This window comes from Oncorhynchus clarkii, chromosome 13 (genome assembly GCF_045791955.1).
Source record: "Oncorhynchus clarkii lewisi isolate Uvic-CL-2024 chromosome 13, UVic_Ocla_1.0, whole genome shotgun sequence".
Lineage (NCBI taxonomy): Eukaryota > Metazoa > Chordata > Actinopteri > Salmoniformes > Salmonidae > Oncorhynchus > Oncorhynchus clarkii.
The window spans coordinates 62,730,792-62,753,952 of record NC_092159.1 but is presented as its reverse complement, the minus strand read 5'-3'; the positions used below and the strand labels follow the sequence as shown (position 1 = coordinate 62,753,952).

At 38.3% G+C, this 23,161-nt stretch overlaps 1 protein-coding gene across 1 annotated transcript in view; it reads right to left on the bottom strand.

Annotated features, from left to right (window-relative positions):
* The window catches only part of LOC139365209 (tubulin folding cofactor D), a 125,173-nt gene that overhangs the window by 31,570 nt on the left and 70,442 nt on the right, over positions 1–23,161 (bottom strand). Inside the window, exons 19-27 of the mRNA XM_071102684.1 lie at positions 16,505–16,585; positions 15,318–15,391; positions 14,368–14,485; positions 13,602–13,662; positions 12,397–12,419; positions 12,094–12,188; positions 11,635–11,711; positions 8,959–9,040; positions 8,720–8,838 (exon numbers count right to left, since the gene is read on the bottom strand). Of these exons, the coding sequence (XP_070958785.1) occupies positions 8,720–8,838; positions 8,959–9,040; positions 11,635–11,711; positions 12,094–12,188; positions 12,397–12,419; positions 13,602–13,662; positions 14,368–14,485; positions 15,318–15,391; positions 16,505–16,585 (730 nt within the window). The remainder of the gene's footprint in view (positions 1–8,719; positions 8,839–8,958; positions 9,041–11,634; positions 11,712–12,093; positions 12,189–12,396; positions 12,420–13,601; positions 13,663–14,367; positions 14,486–15,317; positions 15,392–16,504; positions 16,586–23,161) is intronic.

Sequence of the window (23,161 nt, the reverse complement as noted above, 5' to 3'; positions counted from 1 at the left end):
TAACAGGTGTTATTAACTAACAGGTGTTATTAACTAACAGGTGTAGTGTTATTAACTAACAGGTGTTATTAACTAACATGTGTAGTGTTATTAACTAACATGTGTTATTAACTAACAGGTGTTATTAACTAACAGGTGTTATTAACTAACAGGTGTAGTGTTATTAACGAACAGGTGTTATTAACTAACAGGTGTAGTGTTATTAACTAACAGGTGTTATTAACTAACAGGTGTAGTGTTATTAACTAACAGGTGTTATTAACTAACAGGTGTTATTAACTAACAGGTGTAGTGTTATTAACTAACAGGTGTTATTAACTAACAGGTGTTATTAACTAACAGGTGTTATTAACTAACAGGTGTAGTGTTATTAACTAACAGGTGTAGTGTTATTAAATAACAGGTGTTATTAACTAACAGGTGTTATTAACTAACAGGTGTAGTGTTATTAACTAACAGGTGTTACTAACTAACAGGTGTTATTAACTAACAGGTGTTATTAACTAACAGGTGTTATTAACTAACAGGTGTTATTAACTAACAGGTGTTATTAACTAACAGGTGTTACTAACTAACAGGTGTTACTAACTAACAGGTGTAGTGTTATTAACTAACAGGTGTTACTAACTAACAGGTGTTATTAACTAACAGGTGTTACTAACTAACAGGTGTTACTAACTAACAGGTGTAGTGTTATTAACTAACAGGTGTTATTAACTAACAGGTGTAGTGTTATTAACTAACAGGTGTTACTAACTAACAGGTGTTATTAACTAACAGGTGTAGTGTTACTAACTAACAGGTGTAGTGTTATTAACTAACAGGTGTAGTGTTATTAACTAACAGGTGTAGTGTTATTAACTAACAGGTGTAGTGTTATTAACTAACAGGTGTTACTAACTAACAGGTGTTATTAACTAACAGGTGTTATTAACTAACAGGTGTTATTAACTAACAGGTGTAGTGTTATTAACTAACAGGTGTAGTGTTATTAACTAACAGGTGTAGTGTTATTAACTAACAGGTGTAGTGTTATTAACTAACAGGTGTAGTGTTATTATCTAACAGGTGTAGTGTTATTAACTAACAGGTGTTATTAACTAACAGGTGTTACTAACTAACAGGTGTAGTGTTACTAACTAACAGGTGTAGTGTTACTAACTAACAGGTGTAGTGTTATTAACTAACAGGTGTAGTGTTACTAACTAACAGGTGTAGTGTTACTAACTAACAGGTGTAATGTTACTAACTAACAGGTGTAGTGTTATTAACTAACAGGTGTAGTGTTACTAACTAACAGGTGTAGTGTTACTAACTAACAGGTGTAATGTTACTAACTAACAGGTGTAGCGTTACTAACTAACAGGTGTAGTGTTATTAACTAACAGGTGTTATTAACTAACAGGTGTTATTAACTAACAGGTGTAGTGTTACTAACTAACAGGTGTAGTGTTATTAACTAACAGGTGTAGTGTTATTAACTAACAGGTGTAGTGTTACTAACTAACAGGTGTAGTGTTACTAACTAACAGGTGTAATGTTACTAACTAACAGGTGTAGTGTCACTAACTAACAGGTGTAGTGTTATTAACTAACAGGTGTTATTAACTAACAGGTGTTATTAACTAACAGGTGTTATTAACTAACAGGTGTAGTGTTACTAACTAACAGGTGTAGTGTTATTAACTAACAGGTGTTATTAACTAACAGGTGTAGTGTTACTAACTAACAGGTGTTATTAACTAACAGGTGTAGTGTTACTAACTAACAGGTGTTACTAACTAACAGGTGTAGTGTTATTAACTAACAGGTGTTATTAACTAACAGGTGTTATTAACTAACAGGTGTTATTAACTAACAGGTGTTATTAACTAACAGGTGTAGTGTTATTAACTAACAGGTGTAGTGTTATTAACTAACAGGTGTTATTAACTAACAGGTGTAGTGTTACTAACTAACAGGTGTAGTGTTACTAACTAACAGGTGTAGTGTTATTAACTAACAGGTGTTATTAACTAACAGGTGTTATTAACTAACAGGTGTTATTAACTAACAGGTGTAGTGTTACTAACTAACAGGTGTAGTGTTATTAACTAACAGGTGTAGTGTTATTAACTAACAGGTGTAGTGTTATTAACTAACAGGTGTTACTAACTAACAGGTGTAGTGTTACTAACTAACAGGTGTAGTGTTATTAACTAACAGGTGTTATTAACTAACAGGTGTAGTGTTATTAACTAACAGGTGTTATTAACTAACAGGTGTTATTAACTAACAGGTGTAGTGTTATTAACTAACAGGTGTAGTGTTATTAACTAACAGGTGTAGTGTTACTAACTAACAGGTGTAGTGTTACTAACTAACAGGTGTAGTGTTATTAACTAACAGGTGTAGTGTTACTAACTAACAGGTGTTATTAACTAACAGGTGTAGTGTTATTAACTAACAGGTGTTATTAACTAACAGGTGTAGTGTTATTAACTAACAGGTGTTGTGTAATTAACTAACAGGTGTTATTAACTAACAGGTGTTGTGTTATTAACTAACAGGTGTAGTGTTACTAACTAACAGGTGTAGTGTTATTAACTAACAGGTGTTATTAACTAACAGGTGTAATTAACTAACAGGTGTAGTGTTACTAACTAACAGGTGTTATTAACTAACAGGTGTAGTGTTATTAACTAACAGGTGTTATTAACTAACAGGTGTAGTGTTATTAACTAACAGGTGTTATTAACTAACAGGTGTTATTAACTAACAGGTGTTGTGTTATTAACTAACAGGTGTAGTGTTACTAACTAACAGGTGTAGTGTTATTAACTAACAGGTGTTATTAACTAACAGGTGTTATTAACTAACAGGTGTAGTGTTATTAACTAACAGGTGTTATTAACTAACAGGTGTAGTGTAATTAACTAACAGGTGTAATTAACTAACAGGTGTTATTAACTAACAGGTGTTATTAACTAACAGGTGTTATTAACTAACAGGTGTTGTGTTATTAACTAACAGGTGTAGTGTTATTAACTAACAGGTGTAATTAACTAACAGGTGTTATTAACTAACAGGTGTTATTAACTAACAGGTGTAGTGTTATTAACTAACAGGTGTAGTGTTATTAACTAACAGGTGTTATTAACTAACAGGTGTTATTAACTAACAGGTGCTATTAACTAACAGGTGTAGTGTAATTAACTAACAGGTGTTATTAACTAACAGGTGTTATTAACTAACAGGTGTTATTAACTAACAGGTGTAGTGTTATTAACTAACAGGTGTTATTAACTAACAGGTGTTACTAACTAACAGGTGTTACTAACTAACAGGTGTTATTAACTAACAGGTGTTATTAACTAACAGGTGTTATTAACTAACAGGTGTTACTAACTAACAGGTGTTACTAACTAACAGGTGTTACTAACTAACAGGTGTTGTGTTATTAACTAACAGGTGTAGTGTTATTAACTAACAGGTGTTATTAACTAACAGGTGTTATTAACTAACAGGTGTTATTAACTAACAGGTGTTATTAACTAACAGGTGTAATTAACTAACAGGTGTAGTGTTATTAACTAACAGGTGTTATTAACTAACAGGTGTTATTAACTAACAGGTGTTATTAACTAACAGGTGTAGTGTTATTAACTAACAGGTGTTATTAACTAACAGGTGTAGTGTTATTAACTAACAGGTGTTACTAACTAACAGGTGTTATTAACTAACAGGTGTAGTGTTACTAACTAACAGGTGTAGTGTTATTAACTAACAGGTGTAGTGTTATTAACTAACAGGTGTAGTGTTATTAACTAACAGGTGTAGTGTTATTAACTAACAGGTGTTACTAACTAACAGGTGTTATTAACTAACAGGTGTTATTAACTAACAGGTGTTATTAACTAACAGGTGTAGTGTTATTAACTAACAGGTGTAGTGTTATTAACTAACAGGTGTAGTGTTATTAACTAACAGGTGTAGTGTTATTAACTAACAGGTGTAGTGTTATTATCTAACAGGTGTAGTGTTATTAACTAACAGGTGTTATTAACTAACAGGTGTTACTAACTAACAGGTGTAGTGTTACTAACTAACAGGTGTAGTGTTACTAACTAACAGGTGTAGTGTTATTAACTAACAGGTGTAGTGTTACTAACTAACAGGTGTAGTGTTACTAACTAACAGGTGTAATGTTACTAACTAACAGGTGTAGTGTTATTAACTAACAGGTGTAGTGTTACTAACTAACAGGTGTAGTGTTACTAACTAACAGGTGTAATGTTACTAACTAACAGGTGTAGTGTTATTAACTAACAGGTGTAATGTTACTAACTAACATTTGTAGTGTTACTAACTAACAGGTGTACTGTTATTAACTAACAGGTGTTATTAACTAACAGGTGTTATTAACTAACAGGTGTAGTGTTACTAACTAACAGGTGTAGTGTTATTAACTAACAGGTGTAGTGTTATTAACTAACAGGTGTAGTGTTACTAACTAACAGGTGTAGTGTTACTAACTAACAGGTGTAATGTTACTAACTAACAGGTGTAGTGTCACTAACTAACAGGTGTAGTGTTATTAACTAACAGGTGTTATTAACTAACAGGTGTTATTAACTAACAGGTGTTATTAACTAACAGGTGTAGTGTTACTAACTAACAGGTGTAGTGTTATTAACTAACAGGTGTTATTAACTAACAGGTGTAGTGTTACTAACTAACAGGTGTTATTAACTAACAGGTGTAGTGTTACTAACTAACAGGTGTTACTAACTAACAGGTGTAGTGTTATTAACTAACAGGTGTTATTAACTAACAGGTGTTATTAACTAACAGGTGTAGTGTTATTAACTAACAGGTGTAGTGTTATTAACTAACAGGTGTTATTAACTAACAGGTGTAGTGTTACTAACTAACAGGTGTAGTGTTACTAACTAACAGGTGTAGTGTTACTAACTAACAGGTGTAGTGTTATTAACTAACAGGTGTTATTAACTAACAGGTGTTATTAACTAACAGGTGTAGTGTTACTAACTAACAGGTGTAGTGTTATTAACTAACAGGTGTAGTGTTATTAACTAACAGGTGTAGTGTTATTAACTAACAGGTGTTACTAACTAACAGGTGTAGTGTTACTAACTAACAGGTGTAGTGTTATTAACTAACAGGTGTTATTAACTAACAGGTGTAGTGTTACTAACTAACAGGTGTAGTGTTATTAACTAACAGGTGTTATTAACTAACAGGTGTTATTAACTAACAGGTGTAGTGTTATTAACTAACAGGTGTAGTGTTATTAACTAACAGGTGTAGTGTTACTAACTAACAGGTGTAGTGTTATTAACTAACAGGTGTAGTGTTACTAACTAACAGGTGTTATTAACTAACAGGTGTAGTGTTATTAACTAACAGGTGTTATTAACTAACAGGTGTAGTGTTATTAACTAACAGGTGTTGTGTAATTAACTAACAGGTGTTATTAACTAACAGGTGTTGTGTTATTAACTAACAGGTGTAGTGTTACTAACTAACAGGTGTAGTGTTATTAACTAACAGGTGTTATTAACTAACAGGTGTAATTAACTAACAGGTGTAGTGTTACTAACTAACAGGTGTTATTAACTAACAGGTGTAGTGTTATTAACTAACAGGTGTTATTAACTAACAGGTGTAGTGTTATTAACTAACAGGTGTTATTAACTAACAGGTGTTATTAACTAACAGGTGTTGTGTTATTAACTAACAGGTGTAGTGTTACTAACTAACAGGTGTAGTGTTATTAACTAACAGGTGTTATTAACTAACAGGTGTTATTAACTAACAGGTGTAGTGTTATTAACTAACAGGTGTTATTAACTAACAGGTGTAGTGTAATTAACTAACAGGTGTAATTAACTAACAGGTGTTATTAACTAACAGGTGTTATTAACTAACAGGTGTTGTGTTATTAACTAACAGGTGTAGTGTTATTAACTAACAGGTGTAATTAACTAACAGGTGTTATTAACTAACAGGTGTTATTAACTAACAGGTGTAGTGTTATTAACTAACAGGTGTAGTGTTATTAACTAACAGGTGTTATTAACTAACAGGTGTTATTAACTAACAGGTGTTATTAACTAACAGGTGCTATTAACTAACAGGTGTAGTGTAATTAACTAACAGGTGTTATTAACTAACAGGTGTTATTAACTAACAGGTGTTATTAACTAACAGGTGTAGTGTTATTAACTAACAGGTGTAGTGTTACTAACTAACAGGTGTTACTAACTAACAGGTGTTATTAACTAACAGGTGTTATTAACTAACAGGTGTTATTAACTAACAGGTGTTATTAACTAACAGGTGTTACTAACTAACAGGTGTTACTAACTAACAGGTGTTACTAACTAACAGGTGTTGTGTTATTAACTAACAGGTGTAGTGTTATTAACTAACAGGTGTTATTAACTAACAGGTGTTATTAACTAACAGGTGTTATTAACTAACAGGTGTTATTAACTAACAGGTGTAATTAACTAACAGGTGTAGTGTTATTAACTAACAGGTGTTATTAACTAACAGGTGTTATTAACTAACAGGTGTAGTGTTATTAACAAACAGGTGTTATTAACTAACAGGTGTTATTAACTAACAGGTGTAGTGTTATTAACTAACAGGTGTTATTAACTAACAGGTGTAGTGTTATTAACTAACAGGTGTAGTGTTATTAACTAACAGGTGTTATTAACTAACAGGTGTTATTAACTAACAGGTGTTATTAACTAACAGGTGTTATTAACTAACAGGTGTAGTGTTATTAACTAACAGGTGTTATTAACTAACAGGTGTTATTAACTAACAGGTGTTACTAACTAACAGGTGTAGTGTTACTAACTAACAGGTGTAGTGTTATTAACTAACAGGTGTAGTGTTACTATCTAACAGGTGTTATTAACTAACAGGTGTAGTGTTATTAACTAACAGGTGTAGTGTTACTAACTAACAGGTGTTATTAACTAACAGGTGTAGTGTTACTATCTAACAGGTGTTATTAACTAACAGGTGTAGTGTTATTAACTAACAGGTGTTATTAACTAACAGGTGTAATTAACTAACAGGTGTAATTAACTAACAGGTGTAGTGTTATTAACTAACAGGTGTTATTAACTAACAGGTGTAGTGTTATTAACTAACAGGTGTAGTGTTACTAACTAACAGGTGTAGTGTTATTAACTAACAGGTGTTATTAACTAACAGGTGTAGTGTTACTAACTAACAGGTGTAGTGTTACTAACAGGTGTAGTGTTATTAACTAACAGGTGTAGTGTTATTAACTAACAGGCGTTATTAACTAACAGGCGTTATTAACTAACAGGTGTAGTGTTATTAACTAACAGGTGTAGTGTTATTAACTAACAGGTGTAGTGTTATTAACTAACATGTGTAGTGTTATTAACTAACAGGTGTAGTGTTATTAACTAACAGGTGTAGTGTTACTAACTAACAGGTGTAGTGTTACTATCTAACAGGTGTAGTGTTACTAACTAACAGGTGTAGTGTTATTAACTAACAGGTGTAGTGTTATTAACTAACAGGTGTTATTAACTAACAGGTGTTATTAACTAACAGGTGTAGTGTTATTAACTAACAGGTGTAGTGTTACTATCTAACAGGTGTTATTAACTAACAGGTGTTATTAACTAACAGGTGTAGTGTTATTAACTAACAGGTGTAATGTTACTAACTAACAGGTGTAGTGTTACTAACTAACAGGTGTTATTAACTAACAGGTGTAGTGTTATTAACTAACAGGTGTAGTGTTACTAACTAACAGGTGTTATTAACTAACAGGTGTAGTGCTATTAACTAACAGGTGTAGTGTTATTAACTAACAGGTGTTATTAACTAACAGGTGTTATTAACTAACAGGTGTTATTAACTAACAGGTGTAGTGTTATTAACTAACAGGTGTTACTAACTAACAGGTGTTATTAACTAACAGGTGTTATTAACTAACAGGTGTAGTGTTACTAACTAACAGGTGTTATTAACTAACAGGTGTTATTAACTAACAGGTGTAGTGTTATTAACTAACAGGTGTAATTAACTAACAGGTGTAGTGTTATTAACTAACAGGTGTAATTAACTAACAGGTGTAGTGTTACTAACTAACAGGTGTTATTAACTAACAGGTGTTATTAACTAACAGGTGTAGTGTTATTAACTAACAGGTGTAGTGTTATTAACTAACAGGTGTAGTGTTATTAACTAACAGGTGTAGTGTTATTAACTAACAGGTGTAGTGTTATTAACTAACAGGTGTTATTAACTAACAGGTGTTATTAACTAACAGGTGTAGTGTTATTAACTAACAGGTGTAGTGTAATTAACTAACATGTGTTATTAACTAACAGGTGTTATTAACTAACAGGTGTAGTGTTATTAACTAACAGGTGTAGTGTTACTATCTAACAGGTGTAGTGTTACTAACTAACAGGTGTAGTGTTACTAACTAACAGGTGTTATTAACTAACAGGTGTAGTGTTACTAACTAACAGTTGTTATTAACTAACAGGTGTAGTGTTATTAACTAACAGGTGTAGTGTTATTAACTAACAGGTGTAGTGTTACTAACTAACAGGTGTAGTGTTACTAACTAACAGGTGTAGTGTTACTAACTAACAGGTGTAGTGTTATTAACTAACAGGTGTAGTGTTATTAACTAACAGGTGTACAGTACCTGGTGTAGTTTTCCATGGATCATGAACCTTGGTAGAGAACCCAGGGCCAGTGCACTGCCACATCGGGTCAATACCTCTGTACTCTTTAACCCTGCTATATACTGGGACACCAGGACCTCTACACAAAGAAAACACACACACACACACACACACACACACACACACCTGTGTTAGGTATGGCTAGTTTTTATGAAGCATTCTAATGGCGCTCCCTGGCCCCTGGTACAGTGCTCCTCACCCTGCATCTGGGGGTCAGCCATGCCTGGCTGGGGCTGGTAGTACTGCTCACACAGAGCTGCCAGGGCTGACACCGCTGCCTCCTATAGGGGGGAGGACCACATTACACATTAACCATTATACAATGCCATTATACAAAGTATTCAGACCCCTTGACTTTTTCCACATTTTGTTATGTTACAGCCTTACTCTAAAATGTATTAAATAAATAAAAATCCTCAGCAATCTAAACACAATACCTCATACTGACAAAGCGAAAACAGACCTCAGACTGGGGCAACAGTTCACCTTCCAACAGGACAACGACCCTAAACACACAGCCAAGACAACGCATGAGTGGCTTTGGGACAAGTCTCTGAATGTCCTTGAGTGGCCCAGCCAGAGCCCGGACTTGAACCTGATCGAACATCTCTGGAGAGACCTGAAAATAGCTGTGCAGCGAAACTCCCCATCCAACCTGACAGAGCTTGAGAGGATCTGCAGAGCAGAATGGGAGAAACTCCCCAAATACAGGTGTGCCAAGCTTGTAGCGTCATACCCAAGATGACTTGAGGCTGTAATCGCTGCCAAAGGTGCTTCAACAAAGTACTGGGTAAAGTTTTTTATTTTTTATAAATTAGCAAAAAAAGTTTTTGCCTTGTCATTATGGGGTATTGTGATGTCATTATGGGGTATTGTGATGTCATTATGGGGTATTGTAATGTCATTATGGGGTATTGTGATGTCATTACGGGGTATTGTGATGTCATTACGGGGTATTGTGATGTCATTACGGGGTATTGTAATGTCATTACGGGGTATTGTAATGTCATTACGGGGTATTGTGATGTCATTACGGGGTATTGTGATGTCATTACGGGGTATTGTGATGTCATTACGGGGTATTGTGATGTCATTACGGGGTATTGTGATGTCATTACGGGGTATTGTGATGTCATTACGGGGTATTGTGATGTCATTACGGGGTATTGTGATGTCATTATGGGGTATTGTGATGTCATTATGGGGTATTGTGATGTCATTATGGGGTATTGTGATGTCATTATGGGGTATTGTAATGTCATTATGGGGTATTGTGATGTCATTATGGGGTATTGTGATGTCATTATGGGGTATTGTGCGTAGATTTGATGAGGAACAAAAAACATTTAATCAATTTTAGAATAAGGCTGTAAAGTAACAACAATGTGGGGAAAGTCAAGGGGTCTGAATACTTTCCAAAGGACTGTACAATGTAAATTCCACAAAAAAGCAATTTCACAATATGGGGTGTGTGTGTGTGTGTGTGTGTGTGTGTGTGTGTGTGTGTGTGTGTGTGTGTGTAATCACAAGGATAGTAAAACAAGGAACATTCGGACAAAAACGCTATTTTAGGCTTAGAGGTTAGGCTTAGAATTAGGGTTAAAATTAGGGGTTAGGTTAAACAGTTGGAGTTAAGGTAATGGTTAGGTTTAACAGTTAGGGTTAAGGTAATGGTTAGGTTTAGTGGTTAGGGTTAGTGGTTAGGGTTAAGGTAATGGTTAGGTTTAACAGTTAGGGTTAAGGTAATGGTTAGGTTTAACAGTTAGGGTTAAGGTAATGGTTAGGTTTAACAGTTAGGGTTAAGGTAATGGTTAGGTTTAACAGTTAGGGTTAGGGTAATGGTTAGGTTTAACAGTTAGGGTTAAGGTAATGGTTAGGTTTAACAGTTGGGGTTAAGGCAATGGTTAGGTTTAACAGTTGGGGTTAAGGCAATGGTTAGGTTTAACAGTTAGGGTTAGGGTAATGGTTAGGTTTAACAGTTAGGGTTAAGGTAATGGTTAGGTTTAACAGTTAGGGTTAAGGTAATGGTTAGGTTTAACAGTTAGGGTTAAGGTAATGGTTAGGTTTAACAGTTAGGGTTAAGGTAATGGTTAGGTTTAACAGTTAGGGTTAAGGTAATGGTTAGGTTTAACAGTTAGGGTTAAGGCAATGGTTAGGTTTAGGGGTTAGATTTAATAGTTAGGGTTAGAGTTAGGTTTAGGGGTTGGATTTAATAGTTAGGGTTAAGGTTAGGGTTAGAGGTTAGGTTTAACAGTTAGGGTTAAGGTAATGGTTAGGTTTAGGGGTTGGATTTAATAGTTAGGGTTATGGTTAGGTTTAGTGGTTAGGTTTAACAGTTAGGGTTAAGGTAATGGTTAGGTTTAACAGTTAGGATTAAGGTTAGGGTTAGGTTTAACAGTTAGGGTTAAGGTTAGGGTTAGGTTTAACAGTTAGGGTTAAGGTTAGGGTTAAGGTTAGGTTTAACAGTTAGGGTTAAGGTTAGATTTAACAGTTAGGGTTAAGGTTAGGGTTAGGTTTAACAGTTAGGGTTAAGGTTAGAGTTAGGTTTAGTGGTTAGGGTTAGTGGTTAGGGTTAAGGTAATGGTTAGGTTTAACAGTTAGGGTTAAAGTAATGGTTAGGTTTAGTGATTAGGGTTAGTGGTTAGGGTTAAGGTAATGGTTAGGTTTAGTGGTTAGGGTTAGTGGTTAGGGTTAAGGTAATGGTTAGGTTTAGTGGTTAGGGTTAAGGTAATGGTTAGGTTTACCAGTTAGGGTTAAGGTAATGGTTAGGTTTACCAGTTAGGGTTAAGGTAATGGTTAGGTTTAGTGGTTAGGGTTAGGGTAATGGTTAGGTTTAGTGGTTAGGGGAAAAGGGATGTAGAATGCTGTACTGTACCTTGATACCGTCCCTCGGTCCAGGTGAGATGAGGTGGAGGCTCTTCAAGGTGTCGTCTATCAGCCACTGCCAGCCAGCTGAAACAGACAGGGGTTTACTCTGTTATGAAGTGTCAGTGGTCTGAACAGTACAGACACTACCAGGCAGCTGAAACAGACACAGTACAGACACTGCCAGCCAGCTGAAACAGACAGGGGTTTACTCTGTTATGACGTGTCAGTGGTCTGAACAGTACAGACACTGCCAGGGGTTAACTCTGTTACAACGTGTCAGTACTGTCCCTCCTGGCTCTAACGGTAGGATGTGGTTTGTCCATTATTATCCCATCTCTGAAAACACATCAAATCCCCCGGGGGGGGGGGGGGGATGAATTTGGCCCGTGGGTCATCTATTGGGGAACCCTGCTAGCTGGAGTAATCATTCAGCTACGGTCTGAATATCACCGATGTGAAAACTCACTGATGACGGGGTCGTCCTTGAACGGCATCTTGGAGAGGGACATGTTCTCAATGAGAGAACAGACTGCAGGCCTCATCAGCTCACCACCAAAACCCCTACACAGACAGGACACAACAACAACAACAACAACAACAACAACAACAACAAAGATTTGTTGAGGTCGCACAACATATTGGTCTGAAACCTTAAAGAGGCAGTCCATTTAAAAATAAATAAATAAATAATATATAATATATAATAATAATAATAATCAGAAACAGTCTAAAAAAGAATGAGTCAAATGTGGAAAGTAACAGTGCTGACCTGTACTGCTTTCTGTCAAATAGCTGGAAGACAAAACAAACACATGACGACATGTTTAGAGATGAACAGACTGGTGATTTACAACTTTAAAACACAACAACATGACGACATGTTTAGAGACGAACAGACTGGTGATTTACAACTTTAAAACACAACAACATGACGACATGTTTAGAGACGAACAGACTGGTGATTTACAACTTTAAAACACAACAACATGACGACATGTTTAGAGACGAACAGACTGGTGATTTACAACTTTAAAACACAACAACATGACGACATGTTTAGAGACGAACAGACTGGTGATTTACAACTTTAAAACACAACAACATGACGACATGTTTAGAGACGAACAGACTGGTGATTTACAACTTTAAAACACAACAACATGACGACATGTTTAGAGATGAACAGACTGGTGATTTACAACTTTAAAACACAACAACATGACGACATGTTTAGAGACGAACAGACTGGTGATTTACAACTTTAAAACACAACAACATGACGACATGTTTAGAGATGAACAGACTGGTGATTTACAACTTTAAAACACAACAACATGACGACATGTTTAGAGACGAACAGACTGGTGATTTACAACTTTAAAACACAACAACATGACGACATGTTTAGAGATGAACAGACTGGTGATTTACAACTTTAAAACACAACAACATGACGACATGTTTAGAGACGAACAGACTGGTGATTTACAACTTTAAAACACAACAACATGACGACATGTTTAGAGACGAACAGACTGGTGATTTACAACTTTAAAACACAACAACATGACGACATGTTTAGAGACGAACAGACTGGTGATTTACAACTTTAAAACACAACAACATGACGACATGTTTAGAGATGAACAGACTGGTGATTTACAACTTTAAAAGACAACATTAACATGTACCTATGTTGGTACAACTGACTCACTGAGATAGACACATGTTAATGTTGACTCAGGAGATTGACAACATTAACAGGTACCCATGCTGGTACAACTGACTCAGGTGAATGGTCAACACTTGAGACAACATGTATGTGAGTGAAAAGACATTGAAGGAGAGAGAGAGAGAGAGAGACAGATGGAGGGTAGTGAGAGACAGACGGGGGGGTAGTGAGAGACAGACGGGGGGGGGGGTAGTGAGAGACAGAGAGAAAGAGAGAGAGTAACAAGCGAGAAGTGAACTAACCCTCTGGTGAATGCTCTTGAGTCCATCCACACAGTCTGAAGAGATGAGCTCTGTCACCGGTCTACAATCCAGTACAATACAATTTTACTGTCCACAGCGAACAACAGAAATGTTCAACACCCCCCAGACAGCACATATCTCACACACAGTCGGGTCTACAAGAGAGATAGAGACGGGTCAATGACTTATGACTTTATAGGAGCCAAGGGCTTCAGTCAAATCAGGAAGTCAAATCATGGGTCGATATTTTTATTTTATTTTACCTTCATTCAACTAGGCAAGTCAGTTAAGAACAAATTCTTATTTTCAATGACGGCCTAGGAACAGTGGGTTAACTGCCTTGTTCAGGGGCAGAACGACAGATTTGTACCTTGTCAGCTCAGCGGATTTGAACTTGCAACCTTCCGGTTACTAGTCCAACGCTCTTAACCACTAGGCTACCCTGCCGCAAAACAGAGAAACCCACACACGGCTCTTTAATAAGCTCTACGTATGAGACCGGTTCGTAAAGCTTATTAAAGAGCAGTGATACTCTCCAGAGCAGTGTGAGAGTTTCTTTATCTTTTTATTCTCATGTTATTCAACTGTTACCAGGCACCTGCAGAAACAGAGCGCTCAGATGTGCGAGTGTCTTTAGAATTTCGATGTGCCAAACAAAAGCTGTCATTGCGGACGGATTATTTACAAAACAACAACGTTCATGTGGTTTTCCTATAAGTTACGGCCAATAGTGTGATTGGCTGGTTGAGAGGTGAGGTTGCAGTACCTGTTGTTCTGATTGGCCAGCTTGTAGAGGGCGTGGCTGATCTCGGCAGATGCCAGAATGGCGCCGTGGCGACTGTGGAGATCAATGCCCAGCGCTATGGGCAGCAGCTGAGGCATAACTGAAAATACAACCATCAAAATATAAAATGTCATTTTAACTCAATTATTCTTTGTCTTTTCATTCTTTGCAAGAACATCAACAGTCTGCACAGGTGTGTGTGTGGTTCATTTATTTGAATATAACCTGCATGATTTGTGGCCAGGCTGGTCTGCCTGTAATGACACAGCCTCCGGGTACACGTCTACGATATCGCCATAGTTTCAAATCTGGCCTATTGCCCTTTGACCTCTCTCTGTGTGTTCTCTATTTTATTTTACCTTTATTTAACTAGGCAAGTCAGTTCAGAACAAATTCTTATTTTCAATGACGGCCTAGGAACAGTGGGTTAACTGCCTTGTTCAGGGGCAGAACGACAGATTTGTACCTTGTCAGCTCGGGGGTTTGAACTTGCAACCTTCCGGTTACTAGTCCAACGCTCTGCCACCCCATTATTATGTGTTCAACAACAGTGACTGCAGATGAATGTCACCCAGTCCATTCCACAGTAAGACAACGTGTTGTGTTAGAGCAGGTAGGGAACAGTGACTACAGATGAACACACCCAGTTCATTCCACATTAAGACAATGTGTTGTGTTAGAGCAGGTAGGGAACAGTGACTACAGATGAACACACCCAGTTCATTCCACAGTAAGACAATGTGTTGTGTTAGAGCAGGTAGGGAACAGTGACTACAGATGAACACACCCAGTTCATTCCACAGTAAGACAATGCGTTGTGTTTACAGCAGGTAGGGAACAGTGACTACAGATGAACACACCCAGTTCATTCCACATGAAGACAATGCGTTGTGTTAGAGCAGGTAGGGAACAGGACCAATGACATAGCTCACCTGTTGTGGCCATATAATCAGGTGCTTGAGGCGTCAGATTATGCAAAGCCTTTGTCGCTAGCTGTCGAATCACCCTGCAAAACAACAGATACACAAGCAGAGGAGAATTCCTCTTTCTCCATTACATAGAACGGTTTCTACTCTAACAGGCTACACACAGTACCAACTTCTGGGACTATTCCATTGGTTTAGCTTCTGGGACTATTCCATTGGTTTAGCTTCTGGGACTATTCCATTGGTTTAGCTTCTGGGGCTATTCCATTGGTTTAGCTTCTGGGCCTATTCCATTGGTTTAGCTTCTGGGCCTATTCCATTGGTTTAGCTTCTGGGACTATTCCACTGGTTTAGCTTCTGGGACTATTCCATTGGTTTAGCTTCTGGGACTATTCCATTGGTTTAGCTTCTGGGACTATTCCATTGGTTTAGCTTCTGGGACTATTCTATTGGTTTAGCTTTTGGGACTATTCCATTGGTTTAGCTTCTGGGACTATTCCATTGGTTTAGCTTCTGGGGCTATTCCATTGGTTTAGCTTCTGGGGCTATTCCATTGGTTTAGCTTCTGGGGCTATTCCATTGGTTTAGCTTCTGGGACTATTTTCTGGGCCTATTCCATTGGTTTAGCTTCTGGGCCTATTCCATTGGTTTAGCTTCTGGGACTATTTTCTGGGCCTATTCCATTGGTTTAGCTTCTGGGACTATTTTCTGGGCCTATTCCATTGGTTTAGCTTCTGGGCCTATTCCATTGGTTTAGCTTCTGGGACTATTTTCTGGGACTATTCCATTGGTTTAGCTTCTGGGACTATTTTCTGGGACTATTCCATTGGTTTAGCTTCTGGGACTATTTTCTGGGCCTATTCCATTGGTTTAGCTTCTGGGACTATTTTCTGGGACTATTCCATTGGTTTAGCTTCTGGGACTATTTTCTGGGACTATTCCATTGGTTTAGCTTCTGGGCCTATTCCATTGGTTTAGCTTCTGGGCCTATTCCATTGGTTTAGCTTCTGGGACTATTCCATTGGTTTAGCTTCTGGGACTATTCCATTGGTTTAGCTTCTGGGACTATTCCATTGGTTTAGCTTCTGGGACTGTTCCATTGGATCCATGGTAACGGGAAAACTAAATCAAGTACGGTGTTTGAAAGTATTTGATCAAAGTGTAAAGGACATGAGGACAGGAAAGGCCCTTACCCGTCCCAGTGGTTGATCTTCATGGCTACCAAGTGGTCGATCATGGGCCTGGTGTATTCTGGGAAACTGGCGATGTAAACACTGAAGAGAACAAGGCAAGAGGTTATTACTATTTTACTACTACAGGTAATGTTATACCAACTACTACTACAGGTAATGTTATACCAACTACTACTACAGGTAATGTTATAACTACTACTACTACTACTACAGGTAATGTTATAACGACTACTACTACAGGTAATGTTATAACTACTACTACTACTACTACTACTACTACAGGTAATGTTATAACAACTACTACTACAGGTAATGTTATAACAACTACTACTACAGGTAATGGTATAACTACTACTACTACTACAGGTAATGTTATAACAACTACTACTACTTCTACTACAGGTAATGTTATAACTACTACTACAGGTAATGTTATAACAACTACTACTACTACTACAGGTAATGTTATAACTACTACTACTACTACTACTACTACTACTACTACTACTACTACAGGTAATGTTATAACAACTACTACAACTACTACTACAGGTAATGTTATAACTACAACTACCACAGGTAATGTTATAACAACTACTACTACAGGTAATGTTATAACAACTACTACTACAGGTAATGTTATAACTACTACTACTACTACTACTACTACTACAGGTAATGTTATAACAACTACTACTACTACTACAGATAATGTTATAACTACTACTACCACTACAGGTAATGTTATAACAGGGTGAACAACTACTACAGGTAATGTTATAACTACTACTACTACTACTACTATTACAGGTAATGTTATAACTACTACTACTACTGGTAATGTTATAACAACTACTACTACAGGTAATGTTATAACAACTACTACTACAGGTAATGTTATAACAATTACCACTACAGGTAATGTTATAACAGGGTGAACAACTACTACAGGTAATGGTATAACTACTACTACTACTATTACAGGTAATGTTATAACTACTACTACTACTACTATTACAGGTAATGTTATTACTACTACTACAGGTAATGTTATAACTGCTACTACTACTACCACTACTACTACTACTACTACTACTACAGGTAATGTTATAACTACTACTACTACTACAGGTAATGTTATAACTACTACTACTACTAATATTACAGGTAATGTTATAACTACTACTACTACTGGTAATGTTATAACAACTACTACTACAGGTAATGTTATAACAACTACTACTACAGGTAATGTTATAACAACTACCACTACAGGTAATGTTATAACTACTACTACTATTACTGGTAATGTTATAACTACTACTACTACTACTACTACTAATGTTATAACTACTACTACTATTACTGGTAATGTTATAACTACTACTACTACTACTACTACTACTACTACTACTACTACTACTATTACAGGTAATGTTATAACAACTACTACTACAGGTAATGTTATAACTACTACTACTACTACTATTACAGGTCATGTTATAACTACTACTACTACTACTATTACAGGTCATGTTATAACAACTACTACTACAGGTAATGTTATAACTACTACTACTATTACAGGTAATGTTATAACTACTACTACTACAGGTAATGTTATAACTACTACTAATACTACTACTACTACTACTACTACTACTACTACTACTACTACTACTACTACTATTACAGGTGATGTTATAACTACTACTACTACAGGTAATGTTATAACTACTACTACTACTACTACTACTACTACTACTACTACTAATGTTATAAAAACTACTACTACAGGTAATGTTAGAACTACTACTACTACTACTACTACTATTACAGGTAATGTTAGAACAACTACTACTACAGGTAATGTTATAACTACTACTACAGGTAATGTTATAACTACTACTACTACAGGTAATGTTATAACAGGGTGAACAACTACTACAGGTAATGTTATAACTACTACTACTACTACAGGTAATGTTATAACTACTACTACTATTACAGGTAATGTTATAACTACTGCTACAGGTAATGTTATAACAGGGTGAACAACTACTACAGGTAATGTTATAACTACTACTACTACTGCAGGTAATGTTATAACTACTACTACTACTACAGGTAATGTTATAACAGGGTGAACAACTACTACAGGTAATGTTATAACTACTACTACTACTACTACAGGTAATGCTATAACTACTACTACAGGTAATGTTATAACTACTACTACTACTACTACAGGTAATGTTATAACTACTACTACTGCAGGTAATGTTATAACTACTACTACTACTGGTAATGTTATAACTACTACTACTACTGGTAATGTTATAACTACTACTACTACAGGTAATGTTATAACTACTACTACTACTACAGGTAATGTTATAACTACTACTACAGGTAATGTTATAACAACTACTACTACTACTACTACTACTACTACTACTACTACTACTACTACTACTACTACTACTATTACAGGTACTACTGGTAATGTTATAACTACTACTACTACTGGTAATGTTATAACTACTACTACTACTACTACTGGTAATGTTATAACTACTACTACTGGTAATGTTATAACTACTACTACTACTACTACTGGTAATGTTATAACTACTACTACTACTACTGGTAATGTTATAACTACTACTACTACTACTGGTAATGTTATAACTACTACTACTACTACTACAGGTAATGTTATAACTACTACTACTGGTAATGTTATAACTACTACTACTGGTAATGTTATAACTACTACTACTGGTAATGTTATAACTACTACTACTGTTAATGTTATAACTACTACTACTGGTAATGTTATAACTACTACTACTGTTAATGTTATAACTACTACTACTACTACTACTACTACTACTACTACTACTACTACTACTACTGGTAATGTTATAACTACTACTACTACAGGTAATGTTATAACTACTACTACTACTACAGGTAATGTTATAACTACTACTATTACAGGTAATGTTATAACTACTACAGGTTATGTTATAACAGGGTGAACAACGGTCGGCTTGTGGGGGAAATCAAAATAAAAGAGACATTTGAGACTAGTATTGGTGCGACTACAGTACCGGACTAACTACAGTACCGGACCCAGCTAACTAACTACAGTACCGGACACAACTAACTAACTACAGTACCGGACCCAGCTAACTAACTACAGTACCGGACCCAGCTAACTAACTACAGTACCGGACCCAGCTAACTAACTACAGTACCGGACCCAGCTAACTAATCTACAGTACCGGACCCAGCTAACTAATCTACAGTACCGGACCCAGCTAACTAATCTACAGTACCGGACCCAACTAACTAATCTACAGTACCGGACCCAGCTAACTAACTACAGTACCGGACCCAGCTAACTAACTACAGTACCGGACCCAGCTAACTAACTAACTACAGTACCGGACCCAGCTAACTAACTAACTACAGTACTGGACCCAGCTAACTAACTAACTACAGTACCGGACACAACTAACTAACTACAGTACCGGACACAGCTAACTACAGTACCGGACCCAGCTAACTAACTACAGTACCGGACCCAGCTAACTAACTAACTACAGTACCGGACCCAGCTAACTAACTAACTACAGTACCGGACACAACTAACTAACTACAGTACCGGACCCAGCTAACTAACTAACTACAGTACCGGACCCAGCTAACTAACTACAGTACTAGACACAGCTATTTGAAGGCTCCTTTTTCAACAACATTCAGCGTCAGCCTACAGACCATATTGTCAGATTGTTGAGGAAGTAAACAACATCTTGGCCTCAACAGTAATCTGCTTCTGCAGTCAGAAGTGTAGTGGGTCTCCCCCGAGGCTACATTCTTTAACAGGTTTTACTCTATGATGTGGGAGGAATGTTTCCTCTGACAGTCTAGGTGGCGGTAGAGACGTCACTCATAGGATTAGGATGGGGACAGTCACATTCTACAGAGAGGCAGGGCTGAGTCTGAAATGACATTCTAGTGCACTACGTTAAACAAGGGCCGGTAGAGAATAGGGCACCTATGGGGACAGTCACATTCTACAGAGAGGCAGGGCTGAGTCTGAAATGACATTCTAGTGCACTACGTTAAACAAGGGCCGGTAGAGAATAGGGCACCTATGGGGACAGTCACATTCTACAGAGAGGAAGGGCTGAGTCTGAAATGACATTCTAGTGCTCTACGTTAAACAAGGGCCGGTAGAGAATAGGGCACCTATGGGGACAGTCACATTCTACAGAGAGGAAGGGCTGAGTCTGAAATGACATTCTAGTGCACTACGTTAAACAAGGGCCGGTAGAGAATAGGGAACCTATGGGGACAGTCACATTCTACAGAGAGGAAGGGCTGAGTCTGAAATGACATTCTAGTGCACTACGTTAAACAAGGGCCGGTAGAGAATAGGGCACCTATGGGGACAGTCACATTCAAGAGAGAGGCAGGGCTGAGTCTGAAATGACATTCTAGTGCACTACGTTAAACAAGGGCCGGTAGAGAATAGGGCACCTATGGGGCCAGTCACATTCTACAGAGAGGCAGGGCTTTGACAGCTCAGATACCCGAGACGTCAGCGATGCATTGAGAAGAGGAGAAAACGTCCCTGGTTCAACATAAAGGACATGTCCCTATGCACACTCCTTTACAAAAAGAATACTTCTACAATATAAGTGGCAGGCTCCATTTGAGGCCAGATGGTACAGCTATGTTCTGTGGTTCTGGGTAGTATAACATATACTACTACCACCAGGTAGACTCCTACCACCACCAGGTAGACTCCTACTACCACCAGGTAGACTACTACCACCACCAGGTAGACTACTACCACCACCAGGTAGACTCCGACCACCACCAGGTAGACTCCTATCACCACCAGGTAGACTCCTATCACCAGGTAGACTCCTACCACCACCAGGTAGACTACTACCACCACCAGGTAGACTCCTACTACCACCACCAGGTAGACTCCTACTACCACCACCAGGTAGACTCCTACTACCACCACCAGGTAGACTCCTACCACCACCAGGTAGACTCCTACCACCACCAGGTAGACTCCTATCACCAGGTAGACTCCTACCACCACCAGGTAAACTCCTACCACCAGGTAGACTCCTACCACCACCAGGTAGACTACTACCACCACCAGGTAGACTCCTACTACCACCAGGTAGACTCCTACCACCAGGTAGACTACTACCACCACCAGGTAGACTCCTACCACCACCAGGTAGACTCCTGCCACCAGGTAGACTCCTACCACCACCAGGTAGACTACTACCACCACCAGGTAGACTCCTACTACCACCACCAGGTAGACTCCTACCACCACCAGGTAGACTCCTACCACCAGGTAGACTACTACCACCACCAGGTAGACTCCTACCACCACCAGGTAGACTCCTACCACCAGGTAGACTCCTACCACCACCAGGTAGACTCCTACCACCACCAGGTAGACTCCTACCACCACCAGGTAGACTCCTACCACCACCAGGTAGACTACTACCACCACCAGGTAGACTCCTACCACCAGGTAGACTCCTACTACCACCACCAGGTAGACTCCTACCACCACCAGGTAGACTCCTACCACCACCAGGTAGACTACTACCACCACCAGGTAGACTACTACCACCACCAGGTAGACTACTACCACCACCAGGTAGACTCCTACCACCAGGTAGACTCCTACTACCACCACCAGGTAGACTCCTACCACCACCAGGTAGACTCCTACCACCACCAGGTAGACTCCTACCACCAGGTAGACTACTACTACCACCAGGTAGACTCCTACTACCACCAGGTAGACTCCTACTACCACCAGGTAGACTCCTACTACCACCAGGTAGACTCCTACTACCACCAGGTAGACTACTACCACCACGTAGACTACTACCACCACCAGGTAGACTCCTACTACCACCAGGTAGACTCCTACTACCACCAGGTAGACTCCTACCACCACCAGGTAGACTCCTACCACCACCAGGTAGACTACTACTACCACCAGGTAGACTCCTACCACCACCAGGTAGACTCCTACCACCACCAGGTAGACTCCTACCACCACCAGGTAGACTCCTACCACCACCAGGTAGACTCCTACCACCACCAGGTAGACTCCTACCACCACCAGGTAGACTACTACCACCACCAGGTAGACTACTACCACCACCAGGTAGACTCCTACCACCACCAGGTAGACTCCTACTACCACCAGGTAGACTCCTACCACCACCAGGTAGACTCCTACCACCACCAGGTAGACTCCTACCACCAGGTAGACTCCTACCACCACCAGGTAGACTACTACCACCACCAGGTAGACGCCTACTACCACCAGGTAGACTCCTACCACCAGGTAGACTCCTACCACCACCAGGTAGACTCCTACCACCACCAGGTAGACTCCTACCACCACCAGGTAGACTCCTACCACCAGGTAGACTCCTACCACCAGGTAGACTCCTACCACCACCAGGTAGACTCCTACCACCACCAGGTAGACTCCTACCACCACCAGGTACCACCAGGTAGACTCCTACCACCACCAGGTAGACTCCTACCACCACCAGGTAGACTCCTACCACCACCAGGTAGACTCCTACC